At 37.2% G+C, this 18,799-nt stretch overlaps 1 protein-coding gene across 1 annotated transcript in view; it reads right to left on the bottom strand.

Annotated features, from left to right (window-relative positions):
• The window catches only part of IQCJ (IQ motif containing J), a 193,854-nt gene extending 178,157 nt beyond the window's left edge, over nucleotides 1-15,697 (bottom strand). The window contains exon 1 of the mRNA XM_087870330.1: nucleotides 15,674-15,697. Coding sequence (XP_087726456.1) covers nucleotides 15,674-15,682 — 9 coding nt within the window. The 5' untranslated portion in view covers nucleotides 15,683-15,697. The remainder of the gene's footprint in view (nucleotides 1-15,673) is intronic.
• Nucleotides 15,698-18,799: the final 3,102 nt, after the last annotated feature.

Below are 18,799 nucleotides of genomic sequence, written 5' to 3'. Positions count from 1 at the left end.
AAAATTTTTAAAAAAGAAAAAAAAAAGAAATTTTGTTTCCTTTAGACATAAACCTAATAGTGGGATTGCTGGATCATTTGGTTCTATTTTTTATTTTTTAAAGAACTTCCATACTGTTTTTCAAAATGACTGTACCAATTTACATTCCTAAATACAGTATACAAGGGCTCCCTGTTCCATATACCCTCACCTATGTTTATCTCTTGTCTTTTTGATAATAGACATCCTGACAGGCATGAAGTGATATCTCACTGTGGTTTTGATTTGCATTTCCCTGATTATTAGTGATGTTGAGCAATTTCTCACATATCTGTTGGCCATTTGTATTTCTTCTTTGGAAAAATTTCTATTTGGGTCCTTTGCCCATTTTTCAGGTGAGTTATTTGGTATTTTTGCTACTGAGGTGTATGAGTTCCATATATAAAATAGAATAAAGTAGAATGGAATAGAATAGAATAATTTAATGGTATTATTAAATAATATAACATAATTTTATATGAATATTAGCCCTTTTTTGGACATATGGTTTGCAAATATTTTCTCCCAATCCACAAATTGCCTTTTCTTTTTGTTGTTTCTTTTGCTGTGCAGATTTAATTTGATGTAGTCCCATGTGCTTATTTTTGCTTTTTCACCTTTGTTTTTGGTATTGATGTCAAATCCAAAAACACCATTGCAAGACCAATGTCAAGGAGCTTTTTACCATTTTCTTCTAGGAGTTTTATAGGTTTGAATCTTACATTTAAGTCTTTAATCTACTTTAAATATATTTTTACATATAATGTAAGATAGGGGTTCCATTTCATTCTTTCACATGTGGATATCTAGTTTTCCCAATACCATTTATGGAAGAGATTATCCCCTCCCCATTGTGAATTCTTGTTGTCTTTGTTGAAAATTAATTGACCTTAAACGTCTGGGTTTATTTCTGAGCTCTCTATACTGTTCAACTGATCTATATGTCTGTTTTTACACCAAAATCATATTGTTTTCATTACTATAACTTTGTAATACAGTTCGAAATCAGGAAGAGAACTGCCTTGATTTCTGGCACTATAGACTCACCTGTATTTCTATGCTCTATAGCTATAATCATCCATTTATCCTAGGAGCATTCTTTTTAAGCAATGTTATTGTAGTAAAAACTGATGAACTGATGAACTATAAAAATAACAGTGCTGAAGTACTCAGCACTGAAGTGCTCAGAAATACACTAAGAAAAAATCACATTGGGGTTACTGTGTGTCAACATTAATTATTAATATAATTTTGAAAGTTCCTCAATTGGTTCTTTTCAGTGTACTTTAGGGGTTTAGTTTGGGTTTTTTTTAGCTACATCTTTAGGAATTAAGATACAAATCAACAGGTGAAATCAGCACTCAAGAAACTAAAAGCTAGATGGGTGAAGGGTATTAAGAAGGGCTTCTGTTGTGATGAGCACTGGGTGTTGTATGTAAGTGATGAATCACTGAATTCTACTTCACAAACCAATATCGCACTGTATGTTAACTAAGTAAAATCTAAATTGAAAAAATAAAAGACATTCCTTTTTCCTGAAAGCTGGTGAGGCTTTTATATTATGCCCACATGAAACCAGACAAATGATCAATTTGACTGATTCTTTCCAATTGGCCAATTTAATGAAAAGAAAAGGTAGGAAGCCCGAGACTAAGTCAGACAAATGCGTTATATTGGACCCATCTTAGCCTCTTCAAGGGAAGGGCCCTGACTATCTCAGATCATGTAGAAAGGAAGGTCACTGCAGGCTCTCCATAGCCCTATACAGAGCTCCAGAATCATCTCATTTCATCCACTTTCACATCGGTGTCCTCACAGCTGATCCTTACTTCCTCTCATTCCTTTCTTCCCAGTTCCTCCATTATGATACAGCCACTGCATGCTTCCCAGTTTTCAGCGTGGGCTAAGTCTCCTGATTACAGACTGCTCTTACTTCCCTCCATTGGCCCTTGGTCCACTGACCTCAGTAAGAGACTCAGTAGCAGCCCCACAGACCAGCTCTGTGGACTACCTGCTTGTAAGAACCAACCTGCCTACCTGCTCATGTGCACAGTCTATCCATTCCCCCTTGGTAACACACTGGGATTTTCTGAAAGCTGAAGAGCAGTACTAGCATAAAATCTCATTAAAGCTCAGGATACAAAACAGGGTGAAATGGAGTTACCATCTCTGTCACTTTCATGAGCTTCTCTTTTCCTGCCAAGACTTGCAATGATCATGTTCCTTATGCTTTTACCCAAGGCTCTTCTCTGCTGCTGGAGGCAGTGTAACCTCTGGAGTCACACAAACTATCTGGTTATCAGCTGTGTGACCCTGGCAAAGTTACTTAACCCTTCTAAGCCTTAGTTTCCTCATTGGATATATTGGATATATCAATAGTAGGTGCATTATAGGTCTAAAGGAGTTGCACAATGTCTGATATAATTCATCAGTTATATGAGCTTCTATTATTATTATGGCTTTGTTCTCACTCCCAGTGAATCTCACCAAAGACTTCCCTAACCACTTTCATTCAAACAACCTCCAGATTTATTAACTCCCTTCATCCCTAACATTGTCCTTAAATCCTAGAACTGTCCAAGAAACATCCTACTAGGCTTCTTTAGCTCCCCAAACTCAACATTTCTAAACAAATCTTCTCTAGTACACTTTTTTCCAAACAATTTTTTTTTTACTTTTTATTTTTAGATAATAGATTTGCATGCAGTTGTTAGAAAAGATACATGGAGATCTTATATACCCTTTATCTAGTTCTCTGCTAGAGAAATGTGATAGAAATTGGAAGGTTTTGGTAGATAGACTACATTGAAATAATGACATGCTCATTTGCAGATGGTAGTTAAAACTCCAGAAAAGCAACAATATACTTTTCTCCCACTGAAGAACCTCAGAGTATATACACAATTACTTAGGAAAAAAAAAATCCCCAAATTTCCCCAAAACACTGTTGGTAGCATTTTCAGCTGCTTCTTCCTGCCACCTGGCCCTGGTTTCAGGGTTCACTCTTTTCGGCCCTGAGGGTGTATTTGATTGACCTAAGCCATTCTCCGTGCCAGTGTTTGCTTGAGGAGGGGGCCCATGACACAGTTCTGGGTTATGAGGCACAAGAGAGAATCTAGTGGGCAGTTTGTCTTGCTCTTTAAAAAAAAAAAAAAAAGAAAAAAAAAAGGTGGGAGAAGGAGCCGTTCCATTTTTCTGTCTCGGAACTTGTTTTATAAAGATGTACTTGGAGCTTCTGAAATCACCACACAACTATAAAAGGCAAATATGAGCCAGCACTGAACAGAGCAGAGCAGTAAGATGAGAAGAACGTGGGTCCCTAATGAAATCACCGAGCCTCTGCAAATACCCAAAACGCCTCTGTCTCAGGATATCTTGTTAAGCAAGATAGTGGGTTTTCTGTTTGAGGCCTACAAAACTATCCTAACTTAAACAGCATTTATAAGTGGATCCAGTCTCTAAGCCTGCCTGACATGCTGATTTGTACGAGAGAACCTACAGTTTAGTTGGCTAACAGTGTGTTCATACTTAAAATGAATATTCTAGAAGAGAAACAGTCAGGTTTGCTGTATAACTGGTAAGAAAGAGCAGTATAAAGAGCACAGGCTCCAGAAGCAGGGAACCCAGGTTCAAATCCCACCTTTGCAGCTCCCCAGCTGTGTGGCCTTAGGCAAGGCGATTTATTTAGTTGCTTCATTATACCCACAGTAATACCTACCTCATAGGTTTATAGGGAGTATTAAATGCAATCATGTAATAATAAAGAGCCCAAATAAATGTTAGTTTCTTTTCCCCTTATTAATCCTTTGCCAAAATGAAACACTAACTCAGTTTATTAGACCATTAATTCAGACACTCTTCTTTCCAGCAGGAGTTACTCTGACAGCAGAGCTGGTATCATCAAGAGTAATTTCTACTGAAAAGGTTCCAATCTTAACATTTCCATTGTGAAACCTAGTGTGGTGCAGAAAGGATCAAGCAGGGTTACTTTCAACTCTAGAGAAAATTGATGTGACGATAACCACAGTGGAAGGGTTTATACGTCCTTGATTGTTTTAGTCTCACACCTTAAAGAGGTATGTGAGTGGAATTAATGGACTGCAGTGGAAGTGTGCTTATAGCAACTTTTCCTCCAAATTATTTCCAAATTTTGTTACATTTCATCAAAAGCTAATCATATTATACCGATATCATTACCAAACTCTCCAGAAAAATGAACACATTATTTTTTGGATATATTGTGTTTGGAGTACGAAAACAAAAATGGAAGTTGGAATTAAAAAGAAATACTCATTATTCTTGGAATAGTGATACAGGCTATTGTAAAAGTATTCACCCTTTACAATAAACGAATACAAGTTTTGTTTACTTAAATATTCAATGATCAACTTACACTTGTGCACTAATAATAATTAGGATAAAATTGGTAAAATTTAACTGGAAGACAATTTGACACTAAAATCCTTAAAAGTACATTTATACTTTGACCTAGAAATTATACTTCTAGGAATTTATTCTAAAGAACGAATAAAGGATTTGTACAATGATTTTTCAAGAAGAATTTTTTTTGCAGGAAGAAAACAATCTAAACATTCAACAATAGAAGTTAACAATAGTTAAATTAGGAAATGCCCATCCAAAGGAATACTATACAATCATTACAACGAAGTTCTAGAAAAGCATTTATTGACATGGAAAGATGTGCATGATATATTGTCAGGATTTGAAAGGCCATAAACTATATATGGATTACTTTACCATTCTGTGTTAAAAAATATATTTATTTATAAAAGTATCAAAAATTCATACCAAAATAAATGCGAATAATGTTTCTAAGAACTTTTATTTCTTCTGTTTTGGTTCTATGTATTTTCTGCAGTAGGCAAAAATTAATTATATAGGAAAGACAATTAAGTTTTAAAAAGCTCAAAAGAATTAGGTGACCTTGAAGCTAAACAGCAAATAAATCCCTTCACTATTACATGGATTCTGGGCTCTAGTTTCTCAGATTTCCCCCAAAATCTGATTTAAGAAGTTAAAATTTAAGAGACTTATCTACCTCATCTTACCGTTGACCACAAACTGAAAAGCTGGTGAGCTCTATTTCTGGCTGGGGGTGATCTCTTAAGTCAAAGATTCCCAAGCCCCTGCGATGAGGCTCAGTGATGTTTTAAGCAACTTTACCACCTGTTTAGTTAGCTCTTTATGTTCCAGGGTAGCTTTCTCCAAAAAGAAAGAAACTGATTGGTGTCCATCCTGGGATGCAGCTCTTGGATGTCATTTCCATGTGCACAAAAGCTCTGGTCTCTACTAGAGCCATGCCTATTGTACCCACCTGGAATCTTACTTATTTATAATATTAATTATTATTGTAGCTGGTGTTGACTGACCCTTGCTCTATATTTCACACATTCTTTCAAACACTGTTCATACGCTATTTTGTTTAAACTCTTAAAAGCATCCCAGGAGGATTAATGCTATTCTTATTCCCATTTTATAGATGAGAGAACAATTTGCCCAAGATTACATAGCTAGTAAGGAGTAGAGTCAAATGGGAACCTGGATCTATCTCAATTTTATTAGATGACCCTCAGCCATTTAAATGAGTGTGTTTATAATTCACTTTGGGGAGAAAGTTCAATTGGTCATGCCTGGGTCTTCCTAAACCAGAATGAAAGTGATTTCAAGAAAATATTAGATTAACATTACAACCATAGAAATGACTACGACACACCCACGCCCTTCGCTACCAGTGGCAAGGACAGCCAAGACATAACCAGGATAACCAACAGTCCTTGTGTGTTCAGCTCCACACGCTTGTCACTTAACCTCTCCAAACCTCAGGTCCTTATGTGGACAATGAGCTTTATAATACTGCTCTTAAATACCTCATTTGTGAGTGTCAAATGAGACAATGTATGTGTAAGCACTTTTAAAAGTACAAAGGGCAAAAGTCTTGATTAACCTCTCCATGCAAATTACTTCTGCCCTCAAAACCCAAAAGCAATGTAACTTTTATATAGCATTTTGCAAAAGACTGAGTGAGGGGCTTTAGAAATACAGAGAAACAATGTAAAAAAAAAAAAAATCCCATGTGTAATGTTTTCCCGTGTTTAGCATTCAATTAAGTAAGTCCTGAGGAAAAGTCACTGAATAGATGTTACCTTCCCCCGTCTGATGCTGTTTGACTTAATGTTTCCTCTCTAAGTGCATGAACTTTTGAACAACAGGAATTTTTGCCACAGGACTTAAGACTCTCCTGTGACTTGATGTTAGGAAACCCCCTTAGTCATTTTGGTTTCTGCTCCCCTGGAGTAAATCGGAGCTTTGGCACTGAGTTGCTACACATTCTATTTTAATTTAGGATAACACTTGGCTCAATAATTCAAAAATATTATACGAAGGCTTAGGATTATACTTGCATGATGGAATAATTTTTAAAGAAAAAAACTAATATCTGGGGGTAGGGGAAATAAAGGGATTTTTCTTGACCATTTTTTAAATTACAAGAGCAATACATGCCTATGTTAAACAATTCAAATAGCACATGGACAGCGGAAGGTAAAAGTGCCCACTCAATGCACATTTCCACTTTTCCTTAGTAAACACTACTGACAGTTTCTCATATATATTTTGAGAGTTTTTCTATGCTTAAATAAGCAAATGGATATAAATATATCTATTTTTTAACAAAACAGTATCACTCATTCTACAGACACTGCTCTAAGAAAATGCTTTTTTTCTCCTAAAAGTACATTTGTACAGTTTCTCATATCCACTTCTATGTCTCTAACAGTTTTTAAATCTCCTCTGCAGTAGTCTATTGCATGGATATACCATAAATTATTTAAATATTTTCTCTGCATATATATTTAGTTGTTAATAGATTTCTAACAACACAAATAATTCTGCAAGGAACAACACCACATCTTTATGCAATTATGTAAGTACATCGATAGGAAAATTCTTAGAAGTAAAATTGATAGGTCAAAAGAGATGTGCATTTAAAATGGTGACAGATATACTAACAGCAGTTTTCACAGAACTCGAACAAACAATCCTAAAATTTATATGGAATCACAAAAGACCCTAAATAGCCAAAGTAATCTTGAAAAAGAAAAACAAAGCTGGAATTACCACAATCCCAGATTTCAAGATATACTGCAAAGCTATGGTAATCAAAACATTATGGTACTGGCACAGAAACAGAAACATAGATCAGTAGAACAGAATGGAAAGTCCACATATAAACCCACAATTAATATTCAACAAAGGAGGCAAAAATATGCAATGGGAAAAAGTCTTTTCAACAAATGGTGCTTGGAAAACTGGAGAGCAACATGCAAAAGAATAAAACTGGACCACTTTTTTTCACCATATACAAAAATAAACTCAAAATGGGTTAAGGACCTAAATGTGAAACCTGAAACCATAAAAATGCTAGAAGAGAGCAAATGCATTGGCCATAGCAACATTTTTCTAGATATGTCAACTTATATATGTGGCATTTAGGAAATTAAACAAACAAAAGGAAAAAAGAAATATCGAAAGACAAACTCTTAACTATGAAGAACAAACTGATGGCTGCCAGAGGGGAGTTGGGTGGGGGTGGGTGAAAGAGATGAAAGGGATTAAGAATGCATTTATCTTGATGAGCACTGAGTAATAGACAGAATTGCTGATTCACTATATTGTACACCTAAAACTAATGTAACACTGTATTTTAACTATATTGGAATTAAAATAAAAATACTAAAATAAGATAAAAAATGGTAATAGATATTATAAACTGCCACTTAAAACTGGTTGTACCAATTTGCTCTTTCCTTACAATTGGTACGCGAGAGCCTGACTTTCACCAACAACAGTACAGACTGTGCAAAAAATTGTTAGACTGAAGTATATTTAACATCAATGATTCAGTGGACACTGGATATGAAAAACTGTAAATTCCTGCTTTTAGGTATACTGTGAATTATCAGGCTCCTCATTCTGAAAAGAAACAAGATTGCAGTGAACTCAGCCTCATAAAGAAGGGCTTAACACTCGTGCCTACCATATGCTAGGCACTATTTCTAGTCCTTTACTTACATTAAGTCACGTATTCCCCCTGCCAATCCTAAAAGGAAGGTATTTCCATCATTCCCATAAGCAAACCAAACACAAAGAAGTTAAGTAAATTTCTCAACATGACTCAGGTGATAAGTGATAGAGGTCAGATTTAAACCTAAGAAATTTGAGTCCAGAGTCAGGTGCTTTTAACCACTTACGCATCTTATGCACTTATGCACCTTCTGATGTGCTAAACATTATTTATTAAATGCCTGTTCTATGCCTGGAATAACACACGAACCATTTTATCCTCACAACAATGGGAATATTACCCCTATTCCTCAGAGATATTAAAGTGGCCTGCCAAAGGGACAGAAGGAGAATTAGTATGCAGGCATGTCTAATTCTGAAGCTTCTATTTATTCTACTGCGCCATACTTCTTTAGAGAAACTAGACATCATAATACCCATTTTACAGTTAAGGAAATCAAGTCTTCTGAATGAGGCATATAAGGAGGTTAAATAGGAGTTGTCCCTGTCAACAAACAGAGCTTACCAGGGGCTATATCATAGCTAATTCTTCCTTTATCGGAGTTCTATAAAGTTAGAATGTTTATGTACTTCTATGCAAATGCATGTGGTTATATAGTAGCATATAGGGCAATTTGCTCTTTCCCATAAAGTGTGAGTTCAAATTGTACAAAGTGAACCAAAATTGAAGGCAGAATTATAGTCTCCTAATTCTAAACATCAACAAATCCCTTTTAAGAAGAGTGACATAGCGGGGTGAGGATGCGCGGGTACACTCCCACACTGCAGTAGACGCAGTGCAAGATTAGGGTAGCAACATATTTTTTATCTCAGCAAGCAAATGATTATTAGTCCTTCAAAAAAATAGCTTTGGTGCTGGTTCCTGAGTTTACAACGATATTTCCTTACTGTATACAGAAAAGAGCTAGGACCCACGGAAGACAAGAGCAGCAAGAGAAAGGAGGGCATCAGAGAAGAGGCTTCTAGATAGAAAAGCCCTCTTTCTGCTCTGCTTACACCCAGTGTCCAGCACCATACATGAGAGTTTTTCAGGCCCTGGGTTCAAATTTGCCCTGCTACTTATCTGCTGTGTGACCTTGGGCAAGTCACTAAACCTCTCTAGCCAGTATCCTCATCTGTAAAATTTGTAATAATCAATAGTATCAAAAACACTAGTCATGAAGATTAAATATTGTCTAGTACAGATCACTTCCCTGAAGGTTCAGGGTAAAGCACAGAATCACCCAAGTCCACAAAGATGGACCCTTCGCCTTCATATTTCAGTGTCTTATTGCTTTTTTTGTTTTAATACAATCAGGAAAACATACTGTCCTATATCTAGGTCTGGGATGAGGAAGGAGATTTCTACTCTTCTTATGATAGTTTCGGATTCTGAAGGTCAGAGTGTGCAATTCCTATATCCTGTGTCTGTCAGCCCTAGTTACAAAAAGGGTGTCAGATCCATGTTATCATCGTCAACAAACAAACAACACAGTACCAGAGCTCATCTTTGGGTAATCACATCTTGTTAGGCACAAATCTGTGTGTGGTTGCTTACTAGGTTTTGGAGATTAATTTGATCATCTCTTAAAAGTTTACTTTTTTTGCACATCATGGATACTAATATAATATTAGTATAAGAGTTTTCTTATACTATACAGTAAAACAAGTCAGCCTGGAAGAACATGCAAATTTTACCATTATTTTGTTCAGTTTTGAGGGTAATTAAATATTTGTTTTGAGCCCCTCACGTTGCATTGCAAATCCATTAAGAAAAAAATACTTTTCATTCCTCTCCCTAAAGCTTCAGTAGCATTAAATCTTTGTCATTATTTCCCTTTCACCAAAAATCGTGTTTCCAATTATACATCACAATCCTATATTATGTGGATCTTTATTTGCCAAGAAATTTAGTCTTTTTTTTTTGGTTTATGTTAAATCAATTACCTCTGTCCCTTTGTTAGTTGGGCAGTGGGAGGCAGTGGCTTCAGGGTTTTCTCTATGAAAAACTGTCTGCATCTCATGATAACAGTGTTGACTCTTCTATCTACCTCATGAGATAAGCCTTCAAGGAATTAGGCCAGTCCTGCTAGGCTCTGCTGGCCAGGATTGGGTCTATGTGAACCCAAAATATCTTCTTGAAAATTAATAATAATAATAATAATTCACTCAAACTGGCAGTTAGAAATTGTGTGATCCAAAAAAAAGTACAGTTGAATTTAAAAAAAAAGAACCTAAGCTCTGTCAGAATGGCTGGTGTCAATAAACACAATTTTTGTCTTCTATGCCTTAACATTTTGTTCAAGGGATTAGGACAGTGAGTTAAAATCAGGCAAAACTTGAGGAGTCGAATAAGCAGTGCCTGAGATGGGAGAAAAAATGAAAGATCTGTATGTCATTTTTTTGAGGAAATAAATAGATGGTTCATGTGCAGACATCTCTTGCACTCTTGTGTGTATGGGAATCAGAAAGGGACAGGAAGAGACTTTTGAGAGAAGATAGTAAGAGTCCAAAAGGTGTCTGCAGATGAACCACTGCAGTGCATGTAGAGGCTGCACTGAATGGAGAGCAGCCAGGAGTCAGGGAGATCAGCTGGAAGGACGCTCTGCTATTACAGGTAAGAGGAAATGAGATCACTAAAGTTTATCCCTTCATCTCTAGCTCCAGGTCCAGATTGGTGTGATCAGTTGCTTATTATATGTGTCATTTAGGTCCTCTGAGAACAGATGCTGAGAGAGAATTATTGAGCAAGTAGTTTATTGGGGGGATGGTATAAAGATAAAAGGGGAGGAAGCAGAATTGGACAGAATTGGACAGAGAAAGCTTCAGATATGACTTCAGTCTCATCCAACTCAATGGTGACCTTCATAGGGAAGACTGTCTGTTAAAGGAGCCCCACCTTGGACAGAAATTGACAGGGTGAGTACCCCTAACCTATCCAGTCTCTGACTAGGAGCTCCTAGGAAGGGTATGGCTAAGATTCCAAAGCTGAGACAGATCCTATCCTGAATGTTCTGCAACTGGAGGCTCTCAGCTAACTGCACTTTTCTGCAGTTGAATGGCAAGTTCTTTCTTGAAGGGAGATCTCAGTGGGGTACATCCTTAGCCGCCAAGGCGATATCTCTACGAAATCTCTAAGAACTCAGGGTGAGGCAAGGTAGGCACCTAGGGTGAAGAATTTAAGGAGGTACTCACACTGCCCTAAGTGCTGAGCGGGCACTTGGGAAGTTAATTTTGCACCATAGGTATTTTTCCTTTCTCACCCTAGTCCTCAGAATCTCAAATTCAAAACACTTAGAATTTTGTTCATCATTTTCCTCCCCCTAACACAGCCCTTTCAGTCTTCCCTCAGGCAGATGCAATAGCTGTTTAATGGGTCTCTCCATCTCTAGTCTCCTTGTTCCCATCTAATTCAGTCTCCACTGCTACAGCATCATCTGAGTTAAATGCAACTCTGATTTATCATTTCAATGCTCAATACTCTTCATTGGTTCCCTATATCCTAGAGAATAAATTTCAAGCTTCTTTCTAAGGGAGAGAAAGACCCTGCATGATCTGATGGTATGAAAATCTGGACCCAGGGGTGGAGGAATTTTAATACTACAGCTAAGTGCTTATTTTTATATGTAGAATAAGTTATATTTAATTTTAGAGTTGAAGGATAGGCAGGACTTTGTAGAGTTGAGAAGAAATTATTCCATGTGAAGGAAGCAGAATGAAGTAATTTGGGAGAAATTAGAGGGAATGGGCAGTTTGTGTGGAACCTGGAAAACATATAGGAGGTTAATGGAAATATGCCTAGAAAAGTAAATCAGAACTGATCAAAGGTCGTTAGCTGTGGACTGTGTAAGTTTTCATCTGAAGGCTTTGGAGCAGAGGAGTGACATGATCAAAATGGTCTTGTGTGAAGGTGAATATGATCATGATGTAGAGGCTGCACTGAATGGAGAGCAGCCAGGAGTCAGGGAGATCAGCTGGAAGGCTGTTTTGCTATTACAGGTAAGAGGAAACGAGATCTTGAGCCAGATGTGTAAAGAATGAAAAAGATATAAGAAAATATGGTGTGCAAATAGGATTTCAGGACTGACTAAAGGAAAGCGGTGAGGAAGAGAGTACTCAGAGGGGACTTAAAAGTTTTAATTGGGTGACAGGAGGCTGGTGTACTGGAATCAGAAAGGTTCAAAGTCTGGGCTCCAGAGTCTGGGTTCAAATCCCAGCTCAGCCACTTCTGACTTTGTACAACCTTGGACAAGTTATAGAACTCAGTACCCCAGTTTCTTCATTTGTAGTATGAGGATTTTAATAGTAAGTGAGGACTATACAATGCATTGAAAGTATCTAGCACCATGCCTGGCCCATAGTAAATGCTCATGAAATGTCAAGTTATGTTATTGAATAGACATTGAAATGCTGTTTACAGAGGCTATTGATTATGATAAAATAGAAGAAATGTTTACTTTCACAAAATTTTCCACAGGATATGATAGAACTAATGAAGATTGATTTAATCTTCAAATTATTCTATCTTCAAATATTTCAAACTCAACCCTTTGTTTTTTTTTCAATTTCACTTCCTATCACTCCCAATATGGTGCCTCTTCTTCATGCAATGTTATCACCTTGTTGTCTGCTGCTAACATCTTTCTTTTCCATTCACCCCAAATGCCTATGCCTCCCCCGTCCTATCAGTTCTTGCTAAAAATCTCCTCCAAAACTTGGTTGAGAACTCACCTTCTCCATAATTTCCTTGACCAGCCTGCCTGCTCTACCCACCCCAACTGTGATGATTGCTCTCTATGGGCAAACCTTAGAATGCTATCATTTTGAAACCAAGAACAAACTATATATATACACAAACATACCACACAGATACAGATATATAAAATTCTCAGGCTATGTTTAAGGTGTGTGTGCCTCCATAAATAATTGTCAATGACAAAATAGCAGGAATAGCATCTCCTGTCTCTTTAGATAAGAATCCTCCTCCACCACCACTCTTTTGCCCAAGGATAGAAGATGGTTTGGCAAAGCTATGCTCAATAAATGCTTACTTTAAGGATGAATGTTTTCAGTTGTAGGTGCATGGTCAGTCTACACATTATATTTCTATATCCTCTTTCGATATGTCCGCCTTAAAAAATGAAATGTTTCATAAAACAGTCTCAGTCATATAATGGGAAAACTAATGTTTGGAGAAAGTGTTTTACAGTCATTTCAGGTACTGTAGGTAATACAAATGTGTTTTATACAATAAAGGCCTGGTCTACCATACATCTAAAAGGCAGTAAGAAATCATAATTAGAAACAGAAACAAGGCATTTTTCCTCTCACTATTTAGTACATGTAATATTCTCTACAAAACGGCACCGAATGTTTTCCTGCTACTACACAGTGCCATAGAGGCTCAGAAAAATAAAACCTCTTTTTATGCCTATGGAACTGACTTCAAACAAAATAACCAACATCAAAGGTTTGCTGAATGCAAGGAATGTTTTTACATAGCCCAATATTTGTATATATATATTAATGCATATTGCAATATATATTTAAAAAGTGCTACTAAATTTCCAACCATCCTATATATTGATTTGAAACCCTTATCAAGATATTCACATTCAAAGACAAGTTTCCTACATCAAATAGGTCACAATCTTAGGAGTATTTAAATATTGGAAATGAATGGTACCTAAAATAAAATCCTTTACACACAGAGCAATACATGAGTGTAACATTCATAGCCTACACGGGTTTTTAATGGCTCCTAATATAATATGCCCTTTCAGGGAACCATTCATACATACTGAAATGCATTTTTACTGTGCTACATTGAGTAATTACGAATTGGACAAGGTTGACAAAAATCAGCATTAAAAGTAAGGTAATTTTCTTGAAATACACACAATCTTCTGTAAGTACACAGCTCTATAAGCGATAAAATATTAGATCTTGAATGCTAAAAGTAAAAGTAGTTTTCACACTGATTTTTAGGACTATACATTTTTATTGTTACAATTCAGTAAACTATTGTACCAAAGTTTACAGTCATCTCCAATTCGAGGCCAATAAAAAATCAATTGTTTTATAATCAATATCATGAAGCAAACAATTAATAGACAATGTAAAATAATCTATTTACCACCTCATTTTAAATGTAGTGAGGAACCGTAACAAGAAGGCATTAATATTATCCTAGTCTGTTCCGCTTAACAAGTTTACATTTAAGATGTTTCCATTTTCAAATATCAAACCTACTGTACATTTAGAAAACCTACTTGGGAAAATCTATTATTATTTAATTTCTCAGAAAACTGCTAGTTCAACCTACTTTTCTTTTGAATTCTGAGTTGCTACATTATTCTCATCTTTACAACAATTATTGATCCCTCAAGAGCAAGAACATCATGCAAAGTAAAAGAATTATTATAATATGAAGAAAGAAAATGTCTATTATTCAAGTGAATAATAATAAAGTTGTATATCTTAAACATATAGCATATTATAGTCATAATTGGCTCACCACCACAGTTAGAAATATACATACACATTTTTCAAAATAAGTCTTTTAAATAAAGTATTACAAGCATCTTTCTAGCTTAAAGATTTGAAATAGCAATTAAGTCTGAACCTTAAATCATTGGTCTCTGTAACTAGAAGAGCAAGTTCCAAGGATGTAAATCTCACCCAATGAGACAAGGAATGCTGAATGTATTATTAATTGCTAAGTAATTTCTTAATTTTAGACTCTACCACCCAACACTGGCAAATAAATAATGTGATTTATGAGCCCCGACTCTCATGCTGCTTTACTAGAGTTCAATAAACACATGTACATCCTAAATGTACGGCGTGATGGTGATTTCTACAAGCCAGGAAACATAGCAGGATTCAGCGATAGCAAATCTACCCCATCTACTTATTATTCAAGCAGTAGTATTTAGAATACCTAAAATGCCTGCTGAACACTGCGGCTCAACGTCCCCCTGGGGTTACTTCTAAGCAGAACCACATCTCTTCTCCTCAGTGATTAGTGAGTTTTAAGAAGGCAGGTAACATGGGGTAGAAATTCTCATGCAGCAGGAAGATAACTCTTGTTTCCAAATTCTCAAAAACCAACACCCCCACACCCCAAATACACACACACAATCACCGTTTTTTGTTTTTTTTTTTTAAGAAAGAAAGGAGGGTTTTTCAAATAGGTACCTAAAACATGACATTTGCAAGGGGATGAAAAATGTATTTTTCCTCTACTTGCTGCTGTGTAAGATGTTTACAGATCTGATTAGAAAACCTGTATGTACATAAAAAGTAGTGCTTTCAGTGAGATTCCTTTAGTGAAATCTGCCTGTGCAGACATATGTGTACATAAATCATACATATTTATGCAAACATGCCTACATTAATAAGGACACACACACGCACACCTAGACCAATAATTAAGCTTACGCTGTTCTACAAGCCCCCTTTGACATTTTTTAGCATGCATGTTATTCAGAAGACAGATTTTTAAAAAAATAATAAGCAGCTGCATACAATACATGCCAAAGTGGCATGTTTAGAGAAGCAAATACATTACCAGACGCATTTTGAAGTTTCTGGAACACCTGCAGGTAAAAGGAGACTGTGAATCGGATGCTGGCACACGGTATTCCTCAGAATCACAGAGCTCGGTGTGACTGTGGGGGAATGTAAGGCGAGTGTGAGGCTGGAAACCTTTGAGTTGAGCTCACTCTAAGCATCAGAAAGCCTCAAAGAGGGGAAAGAAAAAGGCAGCCCACAGACAGCTAGATGAGAAACTTCTGGCACCTCTCCAGCTCAGGAATGAATTCTCTGTAATTTGGAGACGTATAGTGATGGAAATGAAGAGAAACTTGGATTTACGGGTGAATTTGCTCAGCCATGCAGAAATGGGCAGGTAACAGTCTCTCAGCTCGTTTTAAAACAGTCATTCAAGAACAAGATTGAATCAAAAAATTAACAGGCATCCTTTCTTGAAAAAATGAAAAGGCTACTCCAGCCAGCTTCCCAAGATGCCTTTACGAACTTCAAATGGATCATTCCATCAGCTATTTGTTGCACATTTTATTAATCCCAGTGCAGAGGTAAACTGGAAAATCTAATTCCTTTTATGTAGAAAACTGGATTTACTGCTTCTTTTTATAATGCACTTTAGTCATATAAATACACAGATTTACTTACAGAGTTTGCATTTCTTGTGTAAAACCACTACTGTTTGGTCCAGATAAAATGTTAAAAGGCTTGTTTGCAGCTTTTCAAGGAAGTAAAGAAAAAATGTTTTAATACTCTGAAGGTAAGCTGAGTACAGATATTTAAATATTGAGTTGGAAGCAAAGATAGTATAAAGGAAGAGACCTGAGTCATTAAGTGGTACATAAGAGCTACAGTTATACACGAGCATTGAGCAGGCAGGTGGCTCAAGTCTATAAATATATACATAATTAAGGGTAGGAAGAAAAGAGCTTTGGCAAATTAACTTCTTAGAGACAATAGCTGTGATTTTGTTTAGGCTTACAAATAAGTCAATAATGTCTGGGGAGCACATGTGGACTTCACCTTGTCTGAAAAATTCCACAGCTCACGAATAGAGAGCGAGGGTGGAAGCATCGCACACTGGCAATCTATATTCAAATGTAATGAGGAGAAGGACGATATTACCATGAAGAATGTTGTCATATTACATTGTGCCTGTGTGGCTTAACTACTCATCCAACCTTGCAAATGGCCATTTGCCTGGACTCAATAGCAAATGTGCTATTGATGGGAGGGTGGAGGTGGGAGGCCAATTTTATTTGTTTTACTACACATGCAGCTTTGGGAGGCTCGAGGATAAAATGCATGGGCTGAATGTAGGAGTGATTCTCTTTTCAAGCCCACATTTATCTATAATAAATTCAAAGTGGAATTAATAATGACCAATTAAGCTATTTATTATTTTAAATCTTGAGGTCAAGGGCAAAAGAGTGTTTATGTTTATTGATAGAAGGTTGATGGCAAGATGGCTGAAGATGGCTGGACTCACCTTTAATCACGCTCAATAAATATGTATTGACTGAGCAGCCTCTGGGCTTCCTCACATGCCAGTGCCCAGTCTTTTTTGTCTAGGATATTTTTTCTTAACTCTCCACTGACATCTGCTTCATCCATTTGTTCAGCAAATATCTAGTGAATTAGACACTCCACTTTGTGGAGAACAGAAAGACACTTAAGTCAAGATCATCCCTCAAGGAGCTTACCATTGTCAGGTGGTACCACAATAGGTCCCAGTAAGGGACAGGCACATTGGAATTACTTACAAATACCCATGCTCACTGCTGTCTCTTCTTCTATTTTGGATTCATTTCTAGGGGGATGAGGCAAGCAGAGTTTGTACACATGTTCTGAAAACCCCCCCAGATGATTCTGATTTAAATCCCCTCCTCCACTCCATAGGACTAACAGCAATTCAAGATGATTGTTACCAGCCCTCTTGTAACTGAGAGGAGGATATCCCATCCACTGCTGCATATAGACTCAAACTACACAACTACTCAATTAACCTGTACTTCTGCATCTTTGCTCATCTCTCTACCATGGGGAAGGCCCATATTTAATCAATGTGACCCAGAGCCTGAGTCTGCAAGGTTCTAAATGGATTTGGAAGCCAAAGCTGATGGGAAAAAAAAAAAAAAAAAAAAAAAAGCCCAAATCTTTTGGTTCATTTCTATATCTCTGGGTCTGTTTCCTTCTTTATAAAATGAGAGGTTAAGACTGGCTTTGAGTCTATAATTTCTTTGCCAAAATGTATGAGCACCTTCTTTGACAAAGCCAGTTCTATGCCACGCTGACACGTGTACACAAGAGCACACCTGAGGTTTAAACTTAGAATTCCTGACTTCTACTAGATACATTACTGCTTAATGTATCTAGTCAGCAAATCAAATCTCATGAGGGTGAACCTTCAGCCTGAGGATCTAGGGTCCCAGCACCATCTTCCCATGGCGGGGGGTGGGGGGGGGCAGGGGGAAGGAACCACAAAGGAATTCAGAGCATGAAAACAAGCATATTATCTGCCAACTCCACCCTTTGCTTCAGCAACCGCCTCAGCTCCAGCCTGGAGGACCCCCCTGGTGAATGACAGATCCTGGAACCTTCACGAAGAATAGTCACACAGCCAGAAACCAAGCTATCATCTGACCCCCTTCCTCCGTGGCCAATCCCATTCAAATAAGTGTGAGGGCCTAATAAGGTAGGTTTGGGGGCTTATGAGAACAGCTCCTCCAGGCTCTAGTTTTAATCTGTGCCAGTGGAGGATTATTCCAAGCCACTCCTCAGAGGTATAAGAGGCCAGTCTGCCTGACCCCTTTGACTTTCATCACAGCTCACTCTATGTCCCACAAGCCCACCCAACGTGACAATAAAAATAGCTCAGAGGGAAAGGCGCATTCAGCCTCCTTCCCCCACTGACTGTCCTGTGCTCAGCACCACCTTCATTCACTCAAGAAGAAACCGGCCTTAGCAGATAGTTTTAAGACAAAGCTCATGTGACCAACTAAAATATAAACCTCTTCATGTAGCAATTCTATTAAAAAATAAATGTTTTCTATCTCCTCTAGTTCTCAGTTAAGAAAACCAGAAAAGCCTGGGGCGCCTGGGTGGCACAGCGGTTAAGCGTCTGCCTTCGGCTCAGGGCGTGATCCTGGCA

The sequence above is a fragment of the Ursus americanus genome, chromosome 20, assembly GCF_024610735.1.
Source record: "Ursus americanus isolate L20-20 chromosome 20, mUrsAme1.1.p, whole genome shotgun sequence".
Taxonomy (NCBI): Eukaryota; Metazoa; Chordata; class Mammalia; order Carnivora; family Ursidae; genus Ursus; species Ursus americanus.
Note: the sequence above shows the minus strand (reverse complement) of the source record. Positions and strands in the feature narration are given on the sequence as shown.